The sequence below is a fragment of the Betta splendens genome, chromosome 13 (genome assembly GCF_900634795.4).
Source record: "Betta splendens chromosome 13, fBetSpl5.4, whole genome shotgun sequence".
In the NCBI taxonomy this organism is placed as follows: Eukaryota; Metazoa; Chordata; class Actinopteri; order Anabantiformes; family Osphronemidae; genus Betta; species Betta splendens.
In genome coordinates, this window is record NC_040893.2 from 19,920,415 (window position 1) to 19,942,652 (window position 22,238).

At 44.5% G+C, this 22,238-nt stretch overlaps 5 protein-coding genes across 11 annotated transcripts in view; 1 reads left to right on the forward strand and 4 right to left on the reverse strand.

Annotated features, from left to right (window-relative positions):
* Positions 1-15,025, forward strand: part of LOC114867578 (olfactory receptor 1D2-like) — a 53,466-nt gene extending 38,441 nt beyond the window's left edge. The window contains exons 3-4 of one of the 3 annotated variants that reach the window (XM_029170385.3): positions 12,768-13,062; positions 13,887-15,025. In XM_029170385.3, coding sequence (XP_029026218.1) covers positions 13,048-13,062; positions 13,887-14,816 — 945 coding nt within the window. In that variant the 5' untranslated portion in view covers positions 12,768-13,047 and the 3' untranslated portion in view covers positions 14,817-15,025. Of the gene's footprint in view, positions 1-12,767 lie in introns of all 3 variants that reach the window. The other 2 variants (XM_029170384.3, XM_055514203.1) reach the window with 2 other exon arrangements.
* Positions 3,519-4,598, reverse strand: LOC114867581 (olfactory receptor 140-like). The gene has a single exon (XM_029170388.3). The coding sequence runs from the start codon at positions 4,494-4,496 to the stop codon at positions 3,573-3,575; it is 924 nt and encodes a 307-aa protein (XP_029026221.1). The 5' UTR covers positions 4,497-4,598; the 3' UTR covers positions 3,519-3,572.
* LOC114868325 (olfactory receptor 11A1-like) lies at positions 5,878-7,005 on the reverse strand. Its single transcript, XM_029171790.2, has one exon. It carries the CDS (start codon positions 7,000-7,002, stop codon positions 6,058-6,060), a length of 945 nt encoding a protein of 314 aa, XP_029027623.1. The 5' UTR covers positions 7,003-7,005; the 3' UTR covers positions 5,878-6,057.
* Positions 9,266-10,201, reverse strand: LOC114868326 (olfactory receptor 11A1-like). Its single transcript, XM_029171791.1, has one exon. The coding sequence runs from the start codon at positions 10,199-10,201 to the stop codon at positions 9,266-9,268; it is 936 nt and encodes a 311-aa protein (XP_029027624.1).
* A 311-nt stretch (positions 15,026-15,336) lies between the features above and the next one.
* On the reverse strand, positions 15,337-22,106 carry pgm2l1 (phosphoglucomutase 2-like 1). Of its 5 annotated transcripts, none has more exons than XM_029170367.3 (15): positions 21,835-22,103; positions 21,626-21,748; positions 20,327-20,494; positions 20,107-20,213; positions 19,461-19,545; positions 19,300-19,383; positions 18,502-18,698; positions 18,232-18,421; positions 17,979-18,076; positions 17,543-17,723; positions 17,144-17,237; positions 16,939-17,068; positions 16,633-16,822; positions 16,334-16,467; positions 15,337-16,245 (listed from the first exon to the last, which is right to left on the reverse strand). In XM_029170367.3, exons 2-15 carry the CDS (start codon positions 21,674-21,676, stop codon positions 16,143-16,145), a joined length of 1,812 nt encoding a protein of 603 aa, XP_029026200.1. In that variant the 5' UTR covers positions 21,677-21,748; positions 21,835-22,103; the 3' UTR covers positions 15,337-16,142. The 5 variants fall into 5 exon arrangements, with proteins under 5 accessions (XP_029026200.1, XP_055370171.1, XP_029026197.1 ...); XM_055514196.1 differs by having other exon boundaries at positions 20,327-20,515; XM_029170364.3 differs by lacking the exon at positions 21,626-21,748 and having other exon boundaries at positions 20,327-20,515; positions 21,835-22,106.
* Positions 22,107-22,238: the final 132 nt, after the last annotated feature.

A 22,238-nucleotide genomic window follows, 5' to 3' on the forward strand; every position in this document is an offset into this window, starting at 1 on the left:
AAGTCCCACAGGATCTTGGCTCGCTCGTTCTCTACCACCTTGGGAGGTGTTTCCCACTTTGACCTTGGGGTTTCCAGTCCATACTCTGTGCAGATGTTCCTGTATACTATGCCAGCCACTTGGTTATGGCGTTCCATGTATGCTTTCCCTGCCAGCATCTTACACCCTGCAGTTATGTGCTGGATTGTCTCAGGGGCCTCTTTACACAGTCTACACCTTGGGTCTGGGCCTCTATTGCTCTGGTGCTCAGGGCCTGCTCCTGTGCAGCCAAGATGAGTGCATCCAGGTCAGGATCAGACGAGAAGCGGTAGTCAGGAACTCGGAAACAGGTCGGTAACGGGGTAAGCTGAACGAGAGAATGCTGGAAAGTGAAGTCATGGATTCAACGATTTGGCAACAGGTTATGGGAAATATAAAATCGCAGGACTTGTATACAGGTGGCGAATAAGCATCCAGTATGGGTCCTTGGGCAAGACCCTTCAAGCTACCGCCTACCTCATAATGATGAGAAACAATTAACCACATGAGATACCGGCTCAGACGTCGCCCGGTCTAACAAGGTCTGCATCAGGTGCTTTTATTGTGTAGAATTTCCGGTTTCTAGTCTCATCCCGTTAGCTCCAGCCTCACTTCCGGTTGTCATTACACACACCTGTCTTGAATCAGTCATTACTCACCTGTGTACTTAACCACCACCAGTTCCCATATCCTGTTGCCAGATCGTTGAATCCATGACTTCACTTTCCAGTATTCTCTCGTTCAGCTTACCCCGTCAGCTTACCGACCTGTTTCCGTGTTCCTGACTACCGCTTCTCGTCTGATCCTGACCGGTACTGTAAACCCGTTGTCTCTGTTGCTGAACTCTGCCTGTTACTGGAACTGTCTTAGCCTGTCGATTCAAACCTGGAAATCTGAGTCCTCTGGTTTTGACCCATGACCGCTATTGGAACCGATCACGCCTGTCCCTCCTGTATCTCAATCCCGTGTTTATCCGTGCATGACCTGGACTGTCCGTGATTACGAGAACTGCATTAAAACCCTTGAACTTTACCATCTGTCTGTCGCCTCATCGCTGTGCATGTGGGTCCGATCTCTGCCAAAACCTGACAGACGAGGTACAACACAAATGCTACGGCAAGGGGGAGTTAGGACGCCAGGTCAGAGGGGAGGTTTCACCATCTCCCCAACCGGAAATTGGGTACGAAGCCCCAGTGAGCACAGACACGCTGAGCAAGGCAGCGACTGACCTGAAAGATAAGACAGAACAGTCGCCCAAGACTGCAGGGTGCGACACACCAACCTGTGCACAGCCTGGATCGACCATAAGAAAGCCTATGACTCAATGTGACACACAGCGATCACTAAATGCTTGGAGCTGTACAACATCAACAGAACTCTAAGGGCCTTCATTGCAAAATCGATGAGGTTGTGGAGAACCACTCTTGAAGCCAATGGGAAGCCACTTGCCCAAGTATCCATCAAATGTGGCATATACCAAGGAGATGCACTGTCCCCACTGCTGTTAGCACTGCATAGGACTGAACCCCCTCAGCCAAATAATAAACAAGACTGGCTATGGATACCGACTCCGGAAAGGGGCCACCATAAGTCACCTCCTCTACATGGATGACATCAAGCTGTACGCCAAGAGCGAGCGAGACATTGATTCGCTGATCCACACCACCAGGATCTACAGCTCGGACATCGGGATGTCATTCGGGCTCGAGAAATGTGGGAGGATGGTGACAAACAGAGGCAAGGTAATCCACACAGAAGGGGTCTCACTCCCAGAAGGAACAATAGCAGACATTGAGGACAGTTACAAGTACCTTGGAATACCACAGGTATTAGAGTAAGGCAAGTCCTAAGAAGCCAGCTCAATGGCAAGAACAAAGCCCGGGCAATAAACAGCTACGCCCTGCCAGCGATCAGATACCCTGCAGGAATAATAAGGTGGCCAAAGGAAGAGATACAGACCACAGATGTTAAGACATGAAAGCTCCTCACCATGCATGGGGGGTTTCACCCCAAATCCAGCACCCTGAGACTGTACGCTAGCCGCAAGGAAGGAGGCCGAGGACTAGTGAGCGTGAGAGCCACTATCCGGGATGAAACATCCAAGATCCATAAGTACATCAAGGATAAGGCCCTGACAGATGCCGTGCTGAGTGAATGTCTCAGGCAGTGGAGAACAGAGGATGAGATGCTGGAAGAGGGACCATCATGGGAGGACAAGCCCTTACATGGGATGTACCACCGGAACATAACTGAAGTGGCTGATCTCAACAAATCCTACCAATGGCTTGAAAGGGCTGGGCTGAAGGACAGCACAGAGGCACTCATCCTGGCTGCACAGGAGCAGGCCCTGAGCACCAGAGCCATAGAAGCCCAGATCTACCACACCAGACAAGACCCAAGGTGTAGACTGTGCAAAGAGGCCCCTGAGACAATCCAGCACATAACTGCAGGGTGTAAGATGCTGGCAGGCAAAGCATACATGGAACGCCATAACCAAGTGGCTGGCATAGTATACAGGAACATCTGCGCAGAGTATGTACTGGAAACCCCAAGGTCAAAGTGGGAAACACCTCCCAAGGTGGTAGAGAACGAGCAAGCCAAGATCCTGTGGGACTTCCAGATACAGACAGACAGAATGGTAATGGCGAACCAACCAGACATTGTGGTGGTGGACAAAGAACAGAGGAAAGCCGTAGTGGTGGATGTGGCAATACCAAGCGATGGCAACATCAGGAAAAAGGAACATGAGAAACTAGAGAAATACCAAGGGCTCAGAGAAGAACTGGAGAAGGCTTGGAAGGTGAAGGCCACAGTGGTGCCTGTGGTGATCGGAGCACTGGGGGCTGTGACCCCCAAACTGGAGGAGTGGCTACAACAGATCCCTGGAAAAACAACCAAAATCTCAGTCCAGAAAAGTGCAGTCCTAAGAACAACAAGGATACTGCGCAGAACCCTCAAGCTCCCTGGCCTCTGGTAGAGGACCCGAGCTTGGAAAAAGTGGATGAGACCACCCACGGAGGGTGAGAATAGAGTGGTATAGCAGCTGGTTTACAGTTTATTATTCCCCCAGTATGGCCAAAAATGCCACAACAATTATGTAAACAATCTCCACTGACATGCTGCTACCTGTTATGAGGCAGCTTAATCTGTATAGACTGACTCTGTCATGTCCTCATTACAGACACTTACTGTACTCAAATAACCTTCTTTTTCTGCTTGTTGGTATGTCAGGTTAAACAGAACTATGGCTGTTCTCAAGTAAAGCTTGTTTCTGGTGCACCTGTGTTAATGACTTATAGTGTGAAGCACTGTCCTTTTACAAAGCAGCCTGGCTGTAGAGACAGGGCAGGAACAAGAACTGGCTGTAGTCTTGTGAGTTTGTTTAGGTTAAAGGGAAATCTAAAATTATTCATAGGGCGTTGGAAAGCAACCATCGTTGTTGGCATATTGAGGGTAAAATGTCACAACCTAACCAGAAACAGACACACTAGCTGCTCTGAACAAGTTGTCAGTGGTTTTGATCATTATACGCAAACACTTGAAGGTTTACACATTTATCTCTTTTTTAATAAATGTTTACATGTGTTACGGATTTTGGACATTTTAAGTCCATACAATACAGGATTAAAGAGCGGCTGGCATGTAAAATAATATATTGATAAGAAAATTCCTAACATAGTGGGAACATTGCTCATATTAAATCTGCTCTGTGATACTTCGAACAAACAACCAAAGGAGAAGTTGAGCAGAGAAGCCAAATGAGGTGAGCAGGTATTAACGGCTTTCTCTCGGGTCTCTGATGAACCAGAAAAACACACCTTGAAAATCTTTATGTAAGTGTAAAAAATTAAAGTTAAAGCACAAATAATTGACCCAACACTAACAATTAGACCATAAATGTTATTGACACTAGTGTCAAAACACGCCAACTTCACCACAGAGTAGTTGTCACAGTAAACCTTGTTAATGACGTTTCCACACAGCTGTAAAGAGAAGGACAGCATTGTTGTACCAGTAACCATAAGCAAAGGAGGCAACCAACTCACTACAATGAGCATGATCACCATGTTATTCGTCATACGTGTCTTATACTGCAGAGGAAAACAGATGGCAACATATCTGTCATAAGACATGACAGCTAGGTTGTAAAATTCCACACCTGCATACGAGTACACACAGAAAATCTGCAAAAAACATAAATAATTAGAAATATGATGAACGTCAGAGAGAAACTGAATCAGAAGGAAAGGAAACAGCCCAGAGCTGCCAAACAGCTCATTCACAAACAGGCTGCACAGAAACATGTACATGGGTTCATGTAAACTTCTGTTCAGACAAATAACCACAATGAGTAACATGTTAGCACAAATAATAAAAAAGTACAAAACTGTAAAAATCATGAAAAATATATATTTGATGAGCTTGATATCAGCATAGGCAGAAAGTATAATATAGGAAAACTGTGTAGAATTGATCATGATTTGGTTTAAACAAACAACTGACACTGCAAACAGGAAGATAAAGTAAAATCTGTTACATTGTGTCAGATTTACTAATCAATAATGTGAATCGTGTTAATTATGATGAGACAGTGATTTAATGTCACATGAGAAAAGTAAACCATGATCAAATGCTGATGTTCTAACTTTGAGTCATGCTGACTGAGGATACGCTCCGTGTCTGCAGCTTTTATGCTCCTGAATCTGGGAGTGACCTTATGACAAAAAGCAAAACCAAGATGAAAAAAGCTGTACACAAAAACTTGGAGGACCTGGAGGATTCCACCATCTACATTTATAATGTCACAGACCTGGTTTTCTAGTGGCCAGCGCTGCAGCAGATCAGGACCGCTTGCTTTCACCTGTACCAAGCTCCAGAACACTGGAGCAGCCGGAATCCTACGTCAGACTCTCTGCTCATAAGCAGTTGTTAAAGAAAATGGATGCGAGACAATCTGAAAGCATTTCTACTTGTTTATGCTTACTGCAGCCCAGACAATTTAGTTTTATACAGTAGCTTTTAGTTTTGTGAATTCTCTGCTCATAAGCAAACGGATGCTACACAATGGAAAATCCCAATTTTCAAATTTAAAATTAGTTAATATTCATTTTGTGAATAATTATTATGAATTGTTTGTTTTTATATTTACCTGATGCATGTGCTCTGCTGGGGTTTTTATCCACTGCAGCCCTTCGTGATCGTCAATGTGATTATGTTTACTTTCTTTCTTTTGAGACCTAAAGAGTTCACCAACAGCCTTATGATCTGTAAATGAATTAGTTATAGTACATTTTTCCACCATAGTTAATGTACTCGTAATAACTTCAGATTTAAAAAAATGTTTTTATGATGCAAATTGTTTGAGCCTAACAAGAAAACAGGTTGCATTTTTAAAGGACACCAACAACAAAGCAGTGAACAAACGTGTTTGTTAATTCCTTTTATTTTATTCACGATAGAGATAATATTTAAAATTCAATAGCTCAAAGCATTAATTAACCCATATACTGGCAGTCATTTTAACATGTTATATATTGTTGTTTATAGAGGATGAGGCTCAAATCTTCTAATTAGTCGTCAGCTTGATGAGCCTCCTCTGGAGACGTTGCAGGCCAGCCTTTAAAGCATCATTAACATGTGAAGACTGATGTGGTGTCGAGGTCAACAGGAATGTTGGTGCTGATGAGGCAGTAAAGCTAATTTATCAGATAACGAAACATATGAGTTAACTCTGGAAATCAGACACTGGATTCAGGAAATGTTGCTTTTTATCTGTGTTACTGTTGAAAGAAAAACGAAATGAAATACCCCAAACCCTTACCTACAAAACCCTGTACATAAAAGTGTGTTTCTCTATGAACAGATTTACATCTTCAGGACAATCTGCACTATTGCTAAACTTGGTTTGGGTCTGACCGATCTGCTAACCATTCAAAATTATCTCATAACAACAACAACATTATGCTGCATCTAGAAGCTAAAACGGAAATAATCAGCAATTAAAAGACATTGTTTTTCGCTGGCAGACATAGTCATCCTTCACTCAGCCTGAGCTTTGAGGGATCTAGAACGAAACAACAGACTCTTACAAATAATTCTGATTTTGGACATTTTCATTCCATACATCACCGGGTTAAACAGCGGCTGGCATGTCAGCCAGTACACGGACAATAAGATGCTCAGTATTTTAGGGGCACTGCTAACATTAAATCTGCTCTGAAGTATTTCAAAGATGGAACCGAAAGTAAAGTTAAGTAGAGAAGCCAGGTGAGGTGAGCAGGTACTGATGGCTTTCTGTCGAGTCTGTTTAGAACCAGAGAAACACACTTTGAGAATCTTTGTGTACGTGTAAAGAATCAGAAGAACAGGACCAAAGACTGAGAAAAATGTTGTAACAAGTCCATAAATGTTATTTAAGCTGATGTCAGAACATGCCAGCTTCACAATTGAGTAGTTGCTACAGTAAACTTTGTTGATAATGTTTCCACACAGCTGTAAAGAGAAACTCAGAGACATCATGACAAGAACCCCAACGAACGAAGACAACCATGTTAGAGTGATAAGACTGGCCACCCTGGAAAATGTCATTCGTGTGTTATACTGCAGAGGGTAACAGATTGCAACATATCTGTCATATGACATTATGGCTAAACTAAAAAACTGTATATTTCCATACGTATGTAAACAGAAAATCTGCAGAAAGCAAAAGTACGAAGAAACGGTGTGAGTGTCAGAGAGGATCTGCACCAGAAGCAGAGGAAACAGCCCAGTGCTGCCATAGAGTTCAGTTACAAACAGGCTGCACAGGAACATGTACATGGGTTCATGTAAGCTTCTATTCAGACAAATAACAGCAATGAGCAACATGTTGGCACCAACAATCGCTGCATATAAAAACAGCATAATTATGTAATAAAAATATTTTAAAAGCCCAGTGTCAAAGTAAGCAGCTAATGTGAAGAATGAAGCCTGGGTGGAGTTCATCCTGATCTCATATCAACAAAGTGAACCTTCATCCACAGTCAGTTATTCACGCACACAATAAAGTAACTTAACTGTTAGTTAAGTAATGTTCTACAAATACAGAACAGAACCTACAATTCCTCTTACTACTGCTTTCGCATCTCCTATCCTCACATAGCAGTTGCCTTTCTACTCTGAGCTTAGCTCTCATCTGCTGCTGTGGGTTTTTAGAGCAGGTCAAACCCCCCAAGAGGTCATCACGGGACTCCACCTTCATCCCACTACGTGGAGAGGTGGGCCGCATCTGTAATAATGCTATTACAGGGTCATCTGGGTGGAGACGACAGGACAGCATTGATAGTGCTTCCTGTAAACCAGCATTAGTAGTAGTAGTTATGTGATCACTCAGCTCTCCCTCATCGGGCTGCTGTTCTTAGGTTTATGCTTTATTTTAATCCAGTTATATAGACAGTCGACCATAATGCAACTTTGAATACCATTGCCCCATCAGCGTTTATTCACCTTTCAAGTTCAAAACGTAATTTAATGGTCATTCAACCATAATTATGATGCCTCAACGATAGAATGCCTGCTGGGTAGCTTCAGTCAAACAACAACAAGCTGGATGCTGTGGCCGGCACGCTTCCACAAAGAGGTGTGGTGATCAACTTCATGTGTCACGGGCTCTTAAAACAGCGTTTTCTACCAGTGGGCTGGAAATACACACTTTGGGACGGCAATGTGGATGATTTACAGGGCTTTTTGAAATTATTTTTTATTTATTTTAATAATTTAATTCTTTAGCATCATTAAGCATGAAAAAACATATTATTATATTATAGTATGATTGGCTTGCTTGTCTCTGTTGTATGTTAGTGATAGAAGCTTTTCTATTGCTATAAACAAGATCATCTAAGACTGATGTTGAGCACCTTAGGGTTTGGTTTTAGGATGATCTGTCATATTGAGTATTCTAAACACTTTTTACACTTGTTACTGACGTTCAGTTAGATAGTACAGAGTCATTTTAGTATACCATTAAATTTCTTTGTGCGTAAACTGATTTGTACGTGCCTAGCCTGTTACAAGCAGGGGTCAAACTGGACCTGAACAGTATTCTAAAACACGCTCCCTGAGCGGGGAGACAGGCTACAATGGCCTACAAACTGAACTGTGAGGGAGGACCCAAATGCACGACCCACAGATAGGACTGACAATAAATGATTTAATAAATAAAACATACAGACAGAGGACAATACGAACTAAGGACGCTGCGTATGCAGGATAGGCCAGAAATAAACCATGCAAACTAACATATATAACTCACAGGTAAACTAAAGATCACTGCAGAGCAGGAAACTAAATTAACCATACCAAGAACACCAAACACGCAAACAACAGTACTTAACACAATCAGTGAACAAACACACAAACCTGGACGGAGAGCACGATGACATGTAACACGTAACACGTAGCACCAACAAAGACTGTGCACAAACTGAGACCTTAAATACAAGACAAGACAAGACAGGTAAACCCAATCAAACTAATACAGGAAACACAAGACAGAAACAAGGACACAAAACAAAAAGGGTGAAACCAGGCTGCCCCTGGTGGCGTGGAAGCCGAGTCACAACATAGCCAGATTTTATCCATAGACTTAATGGGGCTATGCCGTACGTACACAAATTGGGACGTTAATATTAACTGCTGTGTAAAAACATGGTAAACAGTAGCCCTTCTAAGTCTATGGGTACAAATCCGGTTACACAAACAGAACAGGCAAGGATCAGTTTACACACACACACACACACACACACACACACACACACACACACACACACACACACACACACACAGGAACCTGGTGTGTTGCAGATTGACTGTAGGTTTATTGTCAACGCTTCCCATCACTTCATCTTTACTGCTGTATGGCAGGCAGATTTAATATTAAATTGTGTTCTATATATTTTCTATAATAGATATGTCTTTTAAAAGTAAAAAAACACCTGCTCCCTGTTAAATATGTAGCTTTATTTAGTTAAATTATCCACGATTCCTGTTGTGATGTTACATACACGTTAAGTCTTGTACATTTTATCCATGGTCTATAGTTTAGTAAACTCTGTGAAGAGCAACAGATTTGATTCGTATTATTATATTATGTTGACTTCAGCATTCACCTTATGACATTTTCACGCAATCAGCAGACTTGTATCAGATCAATGCTGTTGACATCAGTTACATCTTTGCTCTTTGTCAACCTGGTCAGATGATCTACAATTTAAAAAATAGAGAACAACAGGCTTTTACAAGTCTTCCTGATCTGGGACATCTTCAGTCCGTACATTACCGGGTTCAGCAGCGGTTGACATGTCAGATAGTACAGGGACACAACTATTAACAAAATACTCTGTGCACCTTCCGTTTCAAATCTGCTCTGTACAATTTCAAAGCAAACCCCAAAACAAAAGTTAAGGAGAGAAACCAGGTGAGGTGTGCAAGTACTGAGGGCTTTCTGCCGGGTCTTCTTAGAACCAGAAAAACACACTTTTAGAATCCTTGTGTACGTGTAAAAGACTGACATTAAAGGAACAAAGACTGTGACAAAAGTAACAATCAGTCCGTAAATGTTATTGATTTTAGTTTCAGAGCATGACAGTTTGACAATGGAATAGTTAAAACAGTAAACTTTGTTAATGACGTTCCCACACAGTTGTAATGGAGCAATTAATGAAATCAATGAACCAATGGCAAAAACTGCGTAAAACCACGCCAGAGCAATGAGCACAGCAGCCTTTCTACATGTCATCTGAGTGTTATACTGGAGAGGACAACAGATAGCCAGATGTCTGTCATACGACATCACAGCTAGATTTGAAAATTCTGCACACACATAGGAAAATATACAGAAGATCTGCAGGAAGCAAAAAGGAACAGAAACCGTGTGAACGTCAGAGAGAATCTGAAGCAAAAGGAAAGGAAACAGCCCAGAGCTGCCCATCAGCTCATTCACAAACAGGCTGCACAGAAACATGTACATGGGTTCATGTAAACTTCTGTTCAGACAAATAACCACAATGAGCAACATGTTGGCACCAACAATGAAAACAAACAAAATCATAATGATCATAAAATATACATATTTTAAAAGGCCAATATTAGGGTAGGCAGCAAGTATGAAGTATGAAATCTGTGTAGAGTTTATAACGATCCCCATTTTAGCATGGAAAGCAATCGTAGTCCTGTTCATGGCAAAAAACTTCAGCCTATTAATTCACAACTGGCAACAATTCCTGCCTCTTAAAGTGTTTCCAACAGTGCTCCCTCCCAGCTGATGTTGTTTCATTATCCTAATGATGTAATGCCATAATGACGTGATGTGTATCTCTATCTGGTTTACATGTTCATATTGCTCATAGCTTTGCAAACAGAAAACTATGTAACAGTCATTTGGTTCCTGGGAAACTGGCTTTGTCTATGGTGAATGATGTAACCTTGATTTAGAGCAGCAGAGACTATAGGAACGTCTCGTAGAGAATGAAATGTTTACTTAAACACTTTTGCAGTGGCCTTGTCAAACTCTGGACCTAAGCAGGATTTTAGTTTATATATATATATATATATATATAGATATATATATATATATACTATATATATATATATATAATACTATATATCTATATCTATATATATATATATATATAGTATTTCTGAAAAAACAAGGAAACATTCTTTTAATTGCGATGATCTAGTTCAGGACTGATGCAAACTCTTAGACAAAGTCTGAAGAATGTTCATGTTAATTTCATCACCTCCAGGTCACACAAGTTCAGGTTCGTAAACTTTATTTGGTTACTTGTTTGCAGGAATAAGAATGTTTCATTTAAGATCTCCGGCGGCAGCTGTCTGAGGGGATGTAATTACAGCCCTCAGGCCTCTGCACCAGAGCGACCACGCTGATTTCTGGTCGGGCTGATTGGTCTCACTGGTTAACAGCTCTAATTTGCTTCAGAGGGAATAAGTGAAAACCTGAGAGACCTACATGTTAACATGCTGAAATGACCTTTGACCTGAGAGTCTCAACTTTCCAGACACTGGCCTCAGTATCAGAGAAATGCGGGGGATGCAGGACCCAAGTGCACAGTACGGACAAAGGCAGTGGATTCTAGGTTTTATTGAGAGTCCAAAACCAGGTTCGAAGGAGCAGGCAAGGCAAGGTCAAAAACAGAAACTAGTACCGGTACACAGGCAGGACTTACTGGGTAATGCTGCTGGAGACTTTACACAGGTAAGTGAACAAACAATCTGGCAATGTGCTATGGCAGAGACAGTGCTTAAATATTAGACAATTGGAAACAGCTGAATCGGTCACATGACTCAACGTAAAGCTAAACAGAAAACTACATTGACAGGAACTAAACAGGAAGTGGTCAAAATAAAACAGGAAAGTAGACAAAAACAAGACTATGATGCTGGATTCGTGACAGGACCCCCCCCCCCCCCCCCCCCCCCCCCCCCCCCCCCCCCCCCCCCCCCCCCCCGTAGGGCGATTTCCCAGACACCCAAAACAGGGATCAGAACACTAGCAGGATGAGCGGTAGGAGGACTGGAAGTGGGTCAAAGCAAAAACAAGGCTAACACACACAGGAAAAGGCACAGGATCAAGGGATGCACAGGATAGGGTCCATTAGGTAAGTCCATCCCACAAGAGATCAAACACAGTCCAAACATTCCCCTTGAAGGGGGTAGAGGTGAGGAGAATCCCTGCCCAGTAATCGCTGGGCCGGAGCGGCACTTTTAGTGTCCAGGAGTGAATATGGAGTTCTAGGAGGCCGGTATCTGAACAAGACACATCCATCGACCCACAGGAAGCATTGACTTCCTCCAGGTAAACGCCAGCCTAGGAAAAATGGAGAGTCGAGGTGGCCGACGACAAAGGATGCAGCGCCACTGTTGCAGTCGGAGGTGATGAAGGCGAGGCCAACAGGCCGGCAGGACAGCGCCGAGCAAGCCGAGAGCGTTGCTTGACCCACGAGATGCAGGAACCGAGGGGAGGAGCTGACCAGCCGAGGCGCTGCCACCAGTAATACTGGGAAGAACACCTGCAGACATGAGAGCAGAGGACACAGGAACTGAAGCAGGCGAGATCATCTCCAGACCACCAGGAAGCAAGGCAGGCGGGGTCGCTTCCGGACCACCAGGAACTAGAGCTGGAGGGGTCTGCTTTACCAGGCCACCAGGAACTGAGGCAGGCAGAGTCGCTTCTGGACCACCAGTAACTTGGGTCGGAGAGGTCCGCTTTACCAGGCCACCAGGGACGAGTGCTGGGTCTTGAGCCTGACGCGGCTGGGCTGGAGCTGGAGCCTGAGCTTGACGTGGCTCGAGAACCGGGCGGGAGCTTGGCTTGATGGAGCAGGAGCTTGAACTGGAGCTTGACATGACGGAGCAGCAGCAGGAGTGGGAGCTGACCGCTGAAGCAGAGCTACCTGTAGGGCTGGAATCAGACGCGGATACTAAACTGATTCTTGAGCCAGGTACACCGGCCCAAGTACAAGCCGAGCTGGTGCTTAAGCTGGACTAGGGCGCTGAAGTCGGATTGTTTTTTGTGTTTTAAATGTCACATGGAGACAAACTGGTAAAAGTCGATATCAAGACATTTGAACACAAAGAAACACAATTGTCCTACGCTGTGTATCTGAGTCTTGTTCAATGTGATGACAGATGTTAGATGGTTGTTAGAAGTGATCATCATGTATTCATCCATCCATTTCATCCATAATCAGCAGGTTTGCAGACATTTCTAAAAGCAGAGGCCTGAAAAGGCTGAGCGTCCTGAATGAACAGGAAAAGACCGGGGCTTGTGGTTGTCCGGCCTTGATGCTCACTCCTCCTCATACCAGAGGCTTCAAACGCAGACATGAGCCCATCCGTCCACAGAGTCTGCATGTTCTCCCCGAGTGTGACTTTCCAGGTTCCTTCCACAGTCCAAAGACGTGCAGTCAAGTTCACTGGAGACTGACTTACCCGCAGTTGAAGTGGGTGTTTGTCTGAGTGTGGCCTGTGATGGTGATGAACCAGGTCAGTACCACACATTAATTAATAGAACTAATCCCTCTTCTAGCAGCGGGGATACATTAAAGTTAGAAGGCCTTAGAACGGGTCGGCTCTGAATGGATTCATGGGATGATCTGCAGCTGTAGCGCTGGTGTCTGTGACATTTTGAGGTTCTTTTTTTCATCTGGATAAAGTTGAATTAGTTGATGCTGATGTCAGAGATGTTGCCATGGCCGCCCCTCAGAGCTGTATAAGAGCTGCGGTGCCGCTGCATGGGTTACTGCAGTAGTCAGCGATGAGCTGTGGGATCTGACCCAGTGTTGCTGTGATTTGTTTCCAACAGGATTCACATTCTGTGATTCGTTTTTTAGAGAAATTAATTAACATGTTTGGATGCTGTATCAGAGAATTTGATGTGTTTTTCTGGAGCGTTTTCTTTAGTCTCATGAACCTGCTGAGTTGAGTTTTCTCATTTAACACACGTTTAACAGTTTATTTGTGCTCAGTCGTACACATTGTGTCTGCTTTTGTTTTTCTAACTGATCAGAAAACAGAGAAAAGGACATTCTTTGTGTGTTAAAGGGACAGTTTTAATGTTGTGTTGATGAGTGACTATTGTGGTACATGTCTGAGGTTTCTGCCTCTGACCTCTGCTGATGTTTTTAATCCTTTGAACTGTTTGAGCGTTTGTGTTTCTGGACTGAACACAGTTCAAAGACAACTGAACTAGATGTTTGATGCCTCTTGGAACCTCTGGACATGAAACTGTTGATGATGGGTTATCATAATTCCAGTTTTTGTCATCTGATCTGATGGAGAATAACACTGAGCTTGTCTTTGTGCTTCAGGGTCTGAATGATTCTCAGACAAACCGGCGGTTGTTCCTCACCTTTGCCCTGATGTCGTACCTCATCACTGTCTTCATCAACCTGATGCTGATCACCACTATATGTTTGGAAAAAGGGCTTCATGAGCCCATCTACCTCTTTTTATGTAACCTGTGTTTCAATGGAATCTGTGGAGCGTCTAGTTTCTACCCGAAGCTGCTTCACGACCTTCTGCTCGACTCCTACGTCATCACATACACTGGCTGCTTGACCCAGGTTTTCGTGGTGTACAGTTATGTTTTCTGTGACTTCACAACTCTCTCCGTTATGGCGTACGACCGCTACCTGGCCATCTGCAGGCCTCTGCAGTACCACTCGCTTATGACGGGGCACAAGGTGGCGCAGCTGCTGCTGCTCAGCTGGAGCTTTTCGCTGCTGGAAACGCTGCTTGCTGTGATCATGACGTCACAGCTCACAATCTGCAGCCGCCAGCTTCACAAGCTGTTCTGCACCAACTGGGAGGTGGTGAAGCTGTCGTGCTCGAACACCACCGGCAACAACGTGTACGGTTACGTGGTCATGTTTTTACAACTGTCACAGATGGGATTCATCCTGGTGTCCTACACGCGCCTCGTCCGGGCCTCACTACAGTCACGGTCCAACCGCACCAAGTTCGTTCAGACGTGTTTGCCTCACCTGGTCACGCTGCTGGTCTTCACGTCTTCTCTGCTTTTTGACACCTTGTACTCCCGTTATGGCAGCAGCTCGCTGGTGACGCTACAGAACGTGCTGGCTGTCTGGTTCCTGGTGGTGCCACCGCTCCTCAATCCCATCATCTATGGCATCAACCTGCGGCAGGTCAGGTACAGGATTGTCCACAAGTTCACCCGCAGGCTGTCACTAAATCAGCCTGAAGCTGGCCTCAGATTCCCACATCGCTCTGTCTCTTGAACTGTTGTCATACTTGACTGAGATGAAACTGAACATATAATCAATGGTTCCCTGAAGGCTTTTACATTTACTGTTGACTAGATAATATACAGTTATTTGTTCATCCTCTATTTCCTAATCAGAAAACTGGAGCTGCTGATTTCAGACAATGTATTAAGAAAATTTTAGTTACATGGTGGCAGCATTAAAGAAGAACTCGCACACCTTTATTGTCATGTCACATTTGTTAAAATGAAATTTGTCCTCTGCACTTTACTCATCACGGTGGAGCAGCTGGCGTAGTGTCCTGCTCAAGGACACCCCTGCTAACCCAGACGGGGTTGAACTGGTAATGTTCTGCATCTCAGACCAGTGCTCCAGCCAACATAATTTTGACGAATAATCCAGGAAATATAATATTTTAGAATTAAGACATACAAAAGGTTAAAATGTTTAATTACTGTACCAAAACAGTAAAGACACAACACCAAAACACTAAAGATGGAAAGAAGATCTAAAAAAAAAAAACACAAAACACATCTAAGTTCTATTTCGTTTTATTAGTGACTCATCAGAACACCACACGAACAACAATCTTTATTTCTAACGTAAGGACTGAAGCTGCAACAATAAATAAAGTGAACATAAACGGTCGCTGGGCTCCACAGACGCCTCACTGTGTCATGTGATCAAAAACAAAGTCATCAGTCTATAATAAGCAGATGCTTAAGCAGCCCAGCGATTAAAGCAGGTGATTCATGAGCAGCATTTCCTCTGTACAACATATATATTTATTTATTTATCCAAATATAAAAATAAATAACATCCACAGTGTGAAAGAAAACTTCAACATTCAGATAAACTTGAAAACTAGAAGCTGTTGACTTCAAGGTTTTGCAGGTTTGCAGGTTCACTGATGACAAAAGTCTTCCTATCTTTGTGCGTTCACTTGTTCTGCCACCAATACACTTCCACAGTGACTCATCCGCATGGAGTTTCACTCACACTTGAAAAGCAAATATAAGCTGTTGGGTAAGTGGTAATTTGCTGGTGGCGTTAATTTCTGAATACTTTTCCTTTAGTCTTACTGGTTACTACAGCTTCACAACAAGCAAATAGCAAATGAAACAAAAATAAGATTTCTGTTTGCTTGGACTCTGTTTACACATGCTCTGTTGTAGAAAGACTGCAGAGACAAATACTGAATGTTCTGAATAATGTTTCATACTCTAACATAAAAGGTGTTCAGTGCATCATGAATCCTGCTGACGCCACAGAATAAAGCAGCTGATGTAGAAACATGACAGGATGTGGCATCACGGCAGGTGCCAGGTACCTGGATCCTGGCTACAAGCAGCGGCGAATCAGATGGTTTCTCTCTGGTTCCAGGAAGTCATCTAGGAGAGCCGTGGTTATCTTCCTGAGCTCCTCCTCAAGACTGGTCACATCACTGCAGCACAGATCATAACAAGGACACTGACAGTCACACAACCGAGAACATAAACAGAGAGTCACGGAGCAGCATGTGAAACTGTGACCTTTTTCCTGGTGGAGCACAGAACTCGGTGTAATATTTGATCTTTGGTTCAGTGCCGCTCGTTCTCAGTGTAGCCACGACGCCGTTCTGTAGTGTGAACGTGATCATCTGGCTGCTCCTCGACACAGGAAGGACCTTCCCAGGAAAACAAGCACATTATGTTACACAACAAGTAAGAAAGCGACAAAACAGACTAAACACTGATCACATCAATGTGGAGAGTTTGTCTTTTTTTGTTCTAACATCTGCTTCATCCACAACATTGTTTATTAAATTTAAGTACTCAGCACCACGTCTTACAGATCTGAGGTCAGGCTGGCTGCTGTCGTATCCTGTCGTCACATCTCTAACGTGGACGACCTGGACACCGCCGCATGTCTTCGGGTACGAACCTTCACCATCAAAGTTTCTGATGCGATTGAAAATCTTGTGGATGGTGGGAGGGTTGTTACAGATGACGTAGGAAGTTTTAGACACATGATAACCATACCTGGGGACAGAAGCCCCCAACATAGGTGATGATCCTGAGGGCTTTGCACAGCCTACAGTGGAGGTTCAGTGACTGGTGGTTTAAAGGAGCCGACATAAGAACATGCAGCAGCTTACGTCTGGTAGATGTTATGCAGCTGTTGGTTCAGACTCAGGTTTTTGTTGTGGAGGTAAGCAGCCAATTCAGCCACAACGGCTGCTGAGCTCACTCCATCTTTCTCTGGTACCATACTCCCACACAGGAAGCCTGGACACACAGTAGAACCAGTTGTGTGAAGCCGACGACTGAGAAGTAAGAAAAAATGCATACACACATAATTACCAATCGACTCCTCAAAGGCAAATATGACGCTGTGACCAGTTGCGGAGAGTTCTTGTATTCTGTTGCCAATCCACTTGAATCCTGGGAGAGTTTCCTGTTCAGCACAGACAGGGGGCACCTTTCACACCTACAGGCTTTAGTTTGTTTAAATCAAAAGTCCAGTTTTTCCTCTTGGTCTGTCAGTTTCTGGTCCTAACATAACAACCGCTCAGAGTCTGTCTGTGGTTTGAAACAAAGCATATGGGTGTGATTGGAAACCAAGAGGAAAATGCTACAAGATTCTATATTCAAAAAACACAAACTAAATCTAGACATGACTGAACCGACCTGCAGACCGTCCGGTACCGGCCGACTCAGTCATGTCTCATTCTATTGCAGATGTAAGTGAACCTGTCTCACCTCGAAGTGGAACCTTTCGATGCGGGCCAAGGCCTGCAGAATCTTGGAGGACACGGTGGTGGCCAACATGTAAACCTGCTCAGTGTCTGCAGGATCTGGGTGGTTCTCCTTCCAGTTAAACAACATCCACCAACCCAGCAGAGCTGCCAGCTCATTCCCTGTGAACACCTTCCACCCGCACCTGGAAGAGATCAATTCACACCAGCAAGATGTTCAGCAAAACATTATCACAGGTAAACACGTAAATAACTAGTAAAGAATCAATACAGCATCCCATAATATCATCATCATCATCAATATTTTATATACCGCACACCCAACATACAACCTAATCACACTGAAGTGAAAAGGATATAACAGAAAACCACTGACATGTAAATGTTCCCATCGCTAAACTCTGGACTGAAGTGAGTTTTAGAACCTGAGTGACAGTTACCCATCACACTTCTCTGCTACAGCCAAGCGATCGGCATCAGGATCCGTCGCCAGGACAATGCTGGTGTTCTCCTTCTCAGCCAGAAGAAGAGAAAGCTTCTGGAAAACAGACCAAGGCAAAATATGAAGATCGTAACTCAAAGGTGAAGACCCTCAAGTGGGATTTGATATAGTCTTCTGTAGCTCTTAAAGTTTGCTCAGATGGGCTTTAGTTGTGACCTGGCACTATACAGTGTATAACGAAAAACACTGACCAGGACGGACTCTCCCTCCTCAGGGTTGGGGCAGAGCACAGAGGAGAAGTTTGGGTCAGGGTCTTTCTGCTCAGGAACAGGAATCGGTGGAGCAAAGCCAAAGGCCTCGAAGGCTTGCTGAACAAAGATGTGTCCGACACCGTGGAAGGATGAGTGGATGAACTTTAACGGGCAACCTCTGTTCAGATCCCTGGGAGATGACAGGACATATAGAATTCACAAGGGAGGAACACCAGCAAGGAGCAGCACCAAAACCAAACCTCTTCGTACCTGTGGAAGCAGAGGGAGGTGAGTTCATCCATGTAGCAGCTATTGATCTGGGTCAGCGGGTCGGTTCTCAGGCAGCAGCTCTCCACCAGCTCCTCGTCCCAGCAGGAGGCGCTCCAGGGCTCCAGCTGCTCCTCGATGCTCTGCAGGATCTCCTTGTCTTGAGGTGAGCTGATCTGAGCCCCATGACACCAGTACACCTGCAAAAGAGCACGCGGTGGGACTACATATGGGACCAGACCCTCTAGGGTTAGCATTACGTTATAAACCCATTTCACAAATTAATATGACTGAATAATAGATGAATGATACAATAACTTTACAACCATGAATATAAAATGTGACCAGTGATCTGTGGGTTCTGGTACCGCTGCTGGGGGGGGAGGTGGGTCGCATAGGTGTGTAGAGGCCCATTTCCAGCAACTATCACTCCATTGTTGTAATGGTACAATGTGTCTGTTCATCGCGTCAGAAGGCCGATGGAGATGACCACATTACCTCAACAAATGAACAGCTAGAATGCCAAAGGTCTGCAACGCTGTAAGTGCTGCAAATGGAGGACTCTTTGACGAGTGCAAAGTTTCAAGGAAATTATTTTTTTAATACAAATATTTTCTAACCTTTTCATTGTCCTGACTATATTTTCTATTCATTTTACAACTCATTGTGGTAATAAAAGTGTGACATTTCATGGAACTTTTGAACAGTGGCGTATGTCTTCAGTTATTTCAGAAGTAGAAAAGAAGAAGTAGAAGAAGACGAAGGACAGGACGAGTGAAGAAAAGCACTTTACTGACTCACCTTGTACCCGTTATCCTCTTTAGGATTGTGTGAAGCAGTGATCATCACTCCAGCTGCTGCTCCCAGCTTCTTTACAGCGTACGGCTGAGACAAAGCACACAAGTTTAACAGACAGCAGCTTGCTATGATACTGCAGAGAACAGAGGCTAGTGCTGCCTCACCACGTACGGCGTTGGGACGAACGAGGAGAAAAGATGAACAGGAACGTCTCTGCTGAGAATCACAGCAGCCGTCAGCTTTGCCAGCCTGAACACACAAAGATGTGAGGAGCCAGTAAGTGTAGTGAGTGTACAAAGACTGAAATTAACGAGACAGCTGTTATGTCATATCACCCAAACGCTCCACTGCACTGACTCCTGCTGAAAGAAGAAACAGTGCAAATCGCTGTGGATGAGTTTTGGTTTAACCTGAGAATGAAATAATCATCATTGTTTCTCAGATTATTTACTTGTATTGTACTGAAACCAAAGTCAGTTAGTTTTGTGCCCACATTAAATATGAAGTGAGGTTGTGGTTGAGCCAATAAGGTTCATGCTGGATGATGTGTCCAACAACGTAAAGTAAATGTCACATCTCTGCCACTGGGAAACTGGCAGCAACATTTAGATGAGCAGGAACATTGTAGGAACCTTCATGCTTATACCCCAGCACAGCTCAAACGCAACACACTATGGTCTGGGGCAGAAGAGAGTAAAGTTATTTCTGCTGAACTTCACTAACTAACACAGCTGCTGCCAGTGCAGGAAAAGCAGAGCAGAGACTGTGAGGACATTACCCCATTAAACTCAATGCTTTCTAGACGATTACCTCTGACTGCTGCAGCCGCTCTCCTCCTGTCCTCTGGTGTCAAAACCAACAACCACTCCTCTGCTACTGAAGTCAGCAAAATACCTGGACAGGTAAGAAAATAAACCCTGAACACAGGGAGAAAACCTTAGTTACCTTATGGTAAATAATGTTCCACTCATTCATCTCTCCTCTTTGAAATAATGAGTAACGTCTTTAACCTGATGTGACCAGGTCTCACCTGTGTTGACTGGATGATTGTGAGGTCATTAATCCGGTTGAATCCGGCTCCCATTGGTGCTCTGAGTCCAGCTGTACCAAAGCTCATCCTGCTGCAGAGTCTGGACTTCAGATCCTCAAACCGAGCTGCTGCCACCAGGGACTGGATCTGAGCCAGTGTACACTGGTTCTGCACCACACAACAGGGACCCTGTCAAAGCCAGACGTGGTTTCCTCTGTGCCACAGTGCCACCGTTTATCCAAGAGCTGCAACTGCTCCTCACCTCTGTGGGCCAGAGGTGACCAGAAACAAGCAGAACATGATGCTGGGTTTGACTAAAGCACAGACACCATGCCCACTGTAAGGCAGCTGGTGGCGTGCGTCTTTGCAGTGGAACTGAGAAAACCTGATGCAGAAAATCTGTTTAGAAGCAAGAAAATGGCCCAAAGCCCGCAGAGCACCTGACTTTGGACCTGGACCTGTGATTACTGATGTTAAGGAGGTCATTCACATTCACAATTCTATGATCCACACTGTCAGAACTCACTGTCAGGGTGTTTTCAGGAGATTCTTTGCAGCATGTAGCACAAAGGGAGCCCAGTGTATACAGTACCAGGGATTAACTCGCTCAGCCTGTGACCATTGACATTAACAGAGCAGCTGTGACCTTTACTGACACGCTGCTCTGAGGTCACGGACTAAAGCTCACACTGCAGCTTGGAACAGGTGTGTAGAGATTCAGACCCTGTCACTTTCTACATGTACTGTGTTACAGGCATTTGCTCAGTCAGACACACAGCTGCCATATAGTGCAGTATGGTGCTAATGTTACACTGCAGAGCAGTTAACAGTTAATTAAAGCGACTGCATATATGCTAATCGACGTTCATCTACTGTGTACCAATCTGTAAATGTCTTCTCTCATGCACATGTCTATTCCTGCACTTACTGCTTATAGCACTTCTGGTTGTACCTAAACTGCATTTTGTTGCATTGTACTCATACACATGTAAATGATCATTTAAAACCAAGACAAATGAAACTCTGTCACGATTAGCATCATCTCCCCACCTGCCCGCTAATCACCAGAGGGGGAGAACGGCCTGTTGTGTGGTTTGAGTGACAGGTCACTTTATGCTGAGTCATGCCTCAAATCGCCTGATGACCCACATCAGTGGATCCCATCTACAGGATTCAGCGTGAGGCTCTGCACTGCAGAAGGCCACGCATTTAATGTATCGCAACCCTACAGTGCTGCTCATAGAAACAAGCAATAACGGTGAAATGCTACGAATCGGCCCTTGTGCTTCAAAAATCAACCTGAAGAGTTTCTGGACCCCGGTCGTATTTAACGCCAATGTTTTCCAGCATCTGTCCAGCTTTTCCCAGTGGCCGTGAACGCAGCGGAGCTCAGCTCCAGGCCGACTCTTCGTACCCCCCGTTCTGGTGCGATAAAGAAAACGGGCTGATGTTCACAACCAAACAACCAGCACCGCGCGCTTGTGACTGACAGGCGGACGCACGCTCACCTTGTCCCACGCCAACCACTGGTGCACCGCTTTGTCCAGCCGCGGGTCGCCGGTGGCCTGAAACCTCATGTTGGCGTTCAGGTCTCCGGTCACTCCGTTATCGTCTCCCATGCTGACAGCCACAGCCTGCGTCGGTTCGGAGGTACCGCTCTAGGTGTCTCGGTTCCTGGACCTCATCTCTGCGGGGACCATGAACTGACCGTCTTGTTACACGACGCTAGCCCGCAGCAGCATGCTAACGCAGACCGCTTCACGAAGTTCCATGCAACACACAAACGAGCTAGAAAGTTCATAAACATAGGCGTGACGTCACCACGGTGCCGGAAAAACCAACAGCCTGACGTCAAAATAAGGGTCGTCACTCAACGCTTTATTTTGAAGGAACTGAAAGGTGCGACTGGGTC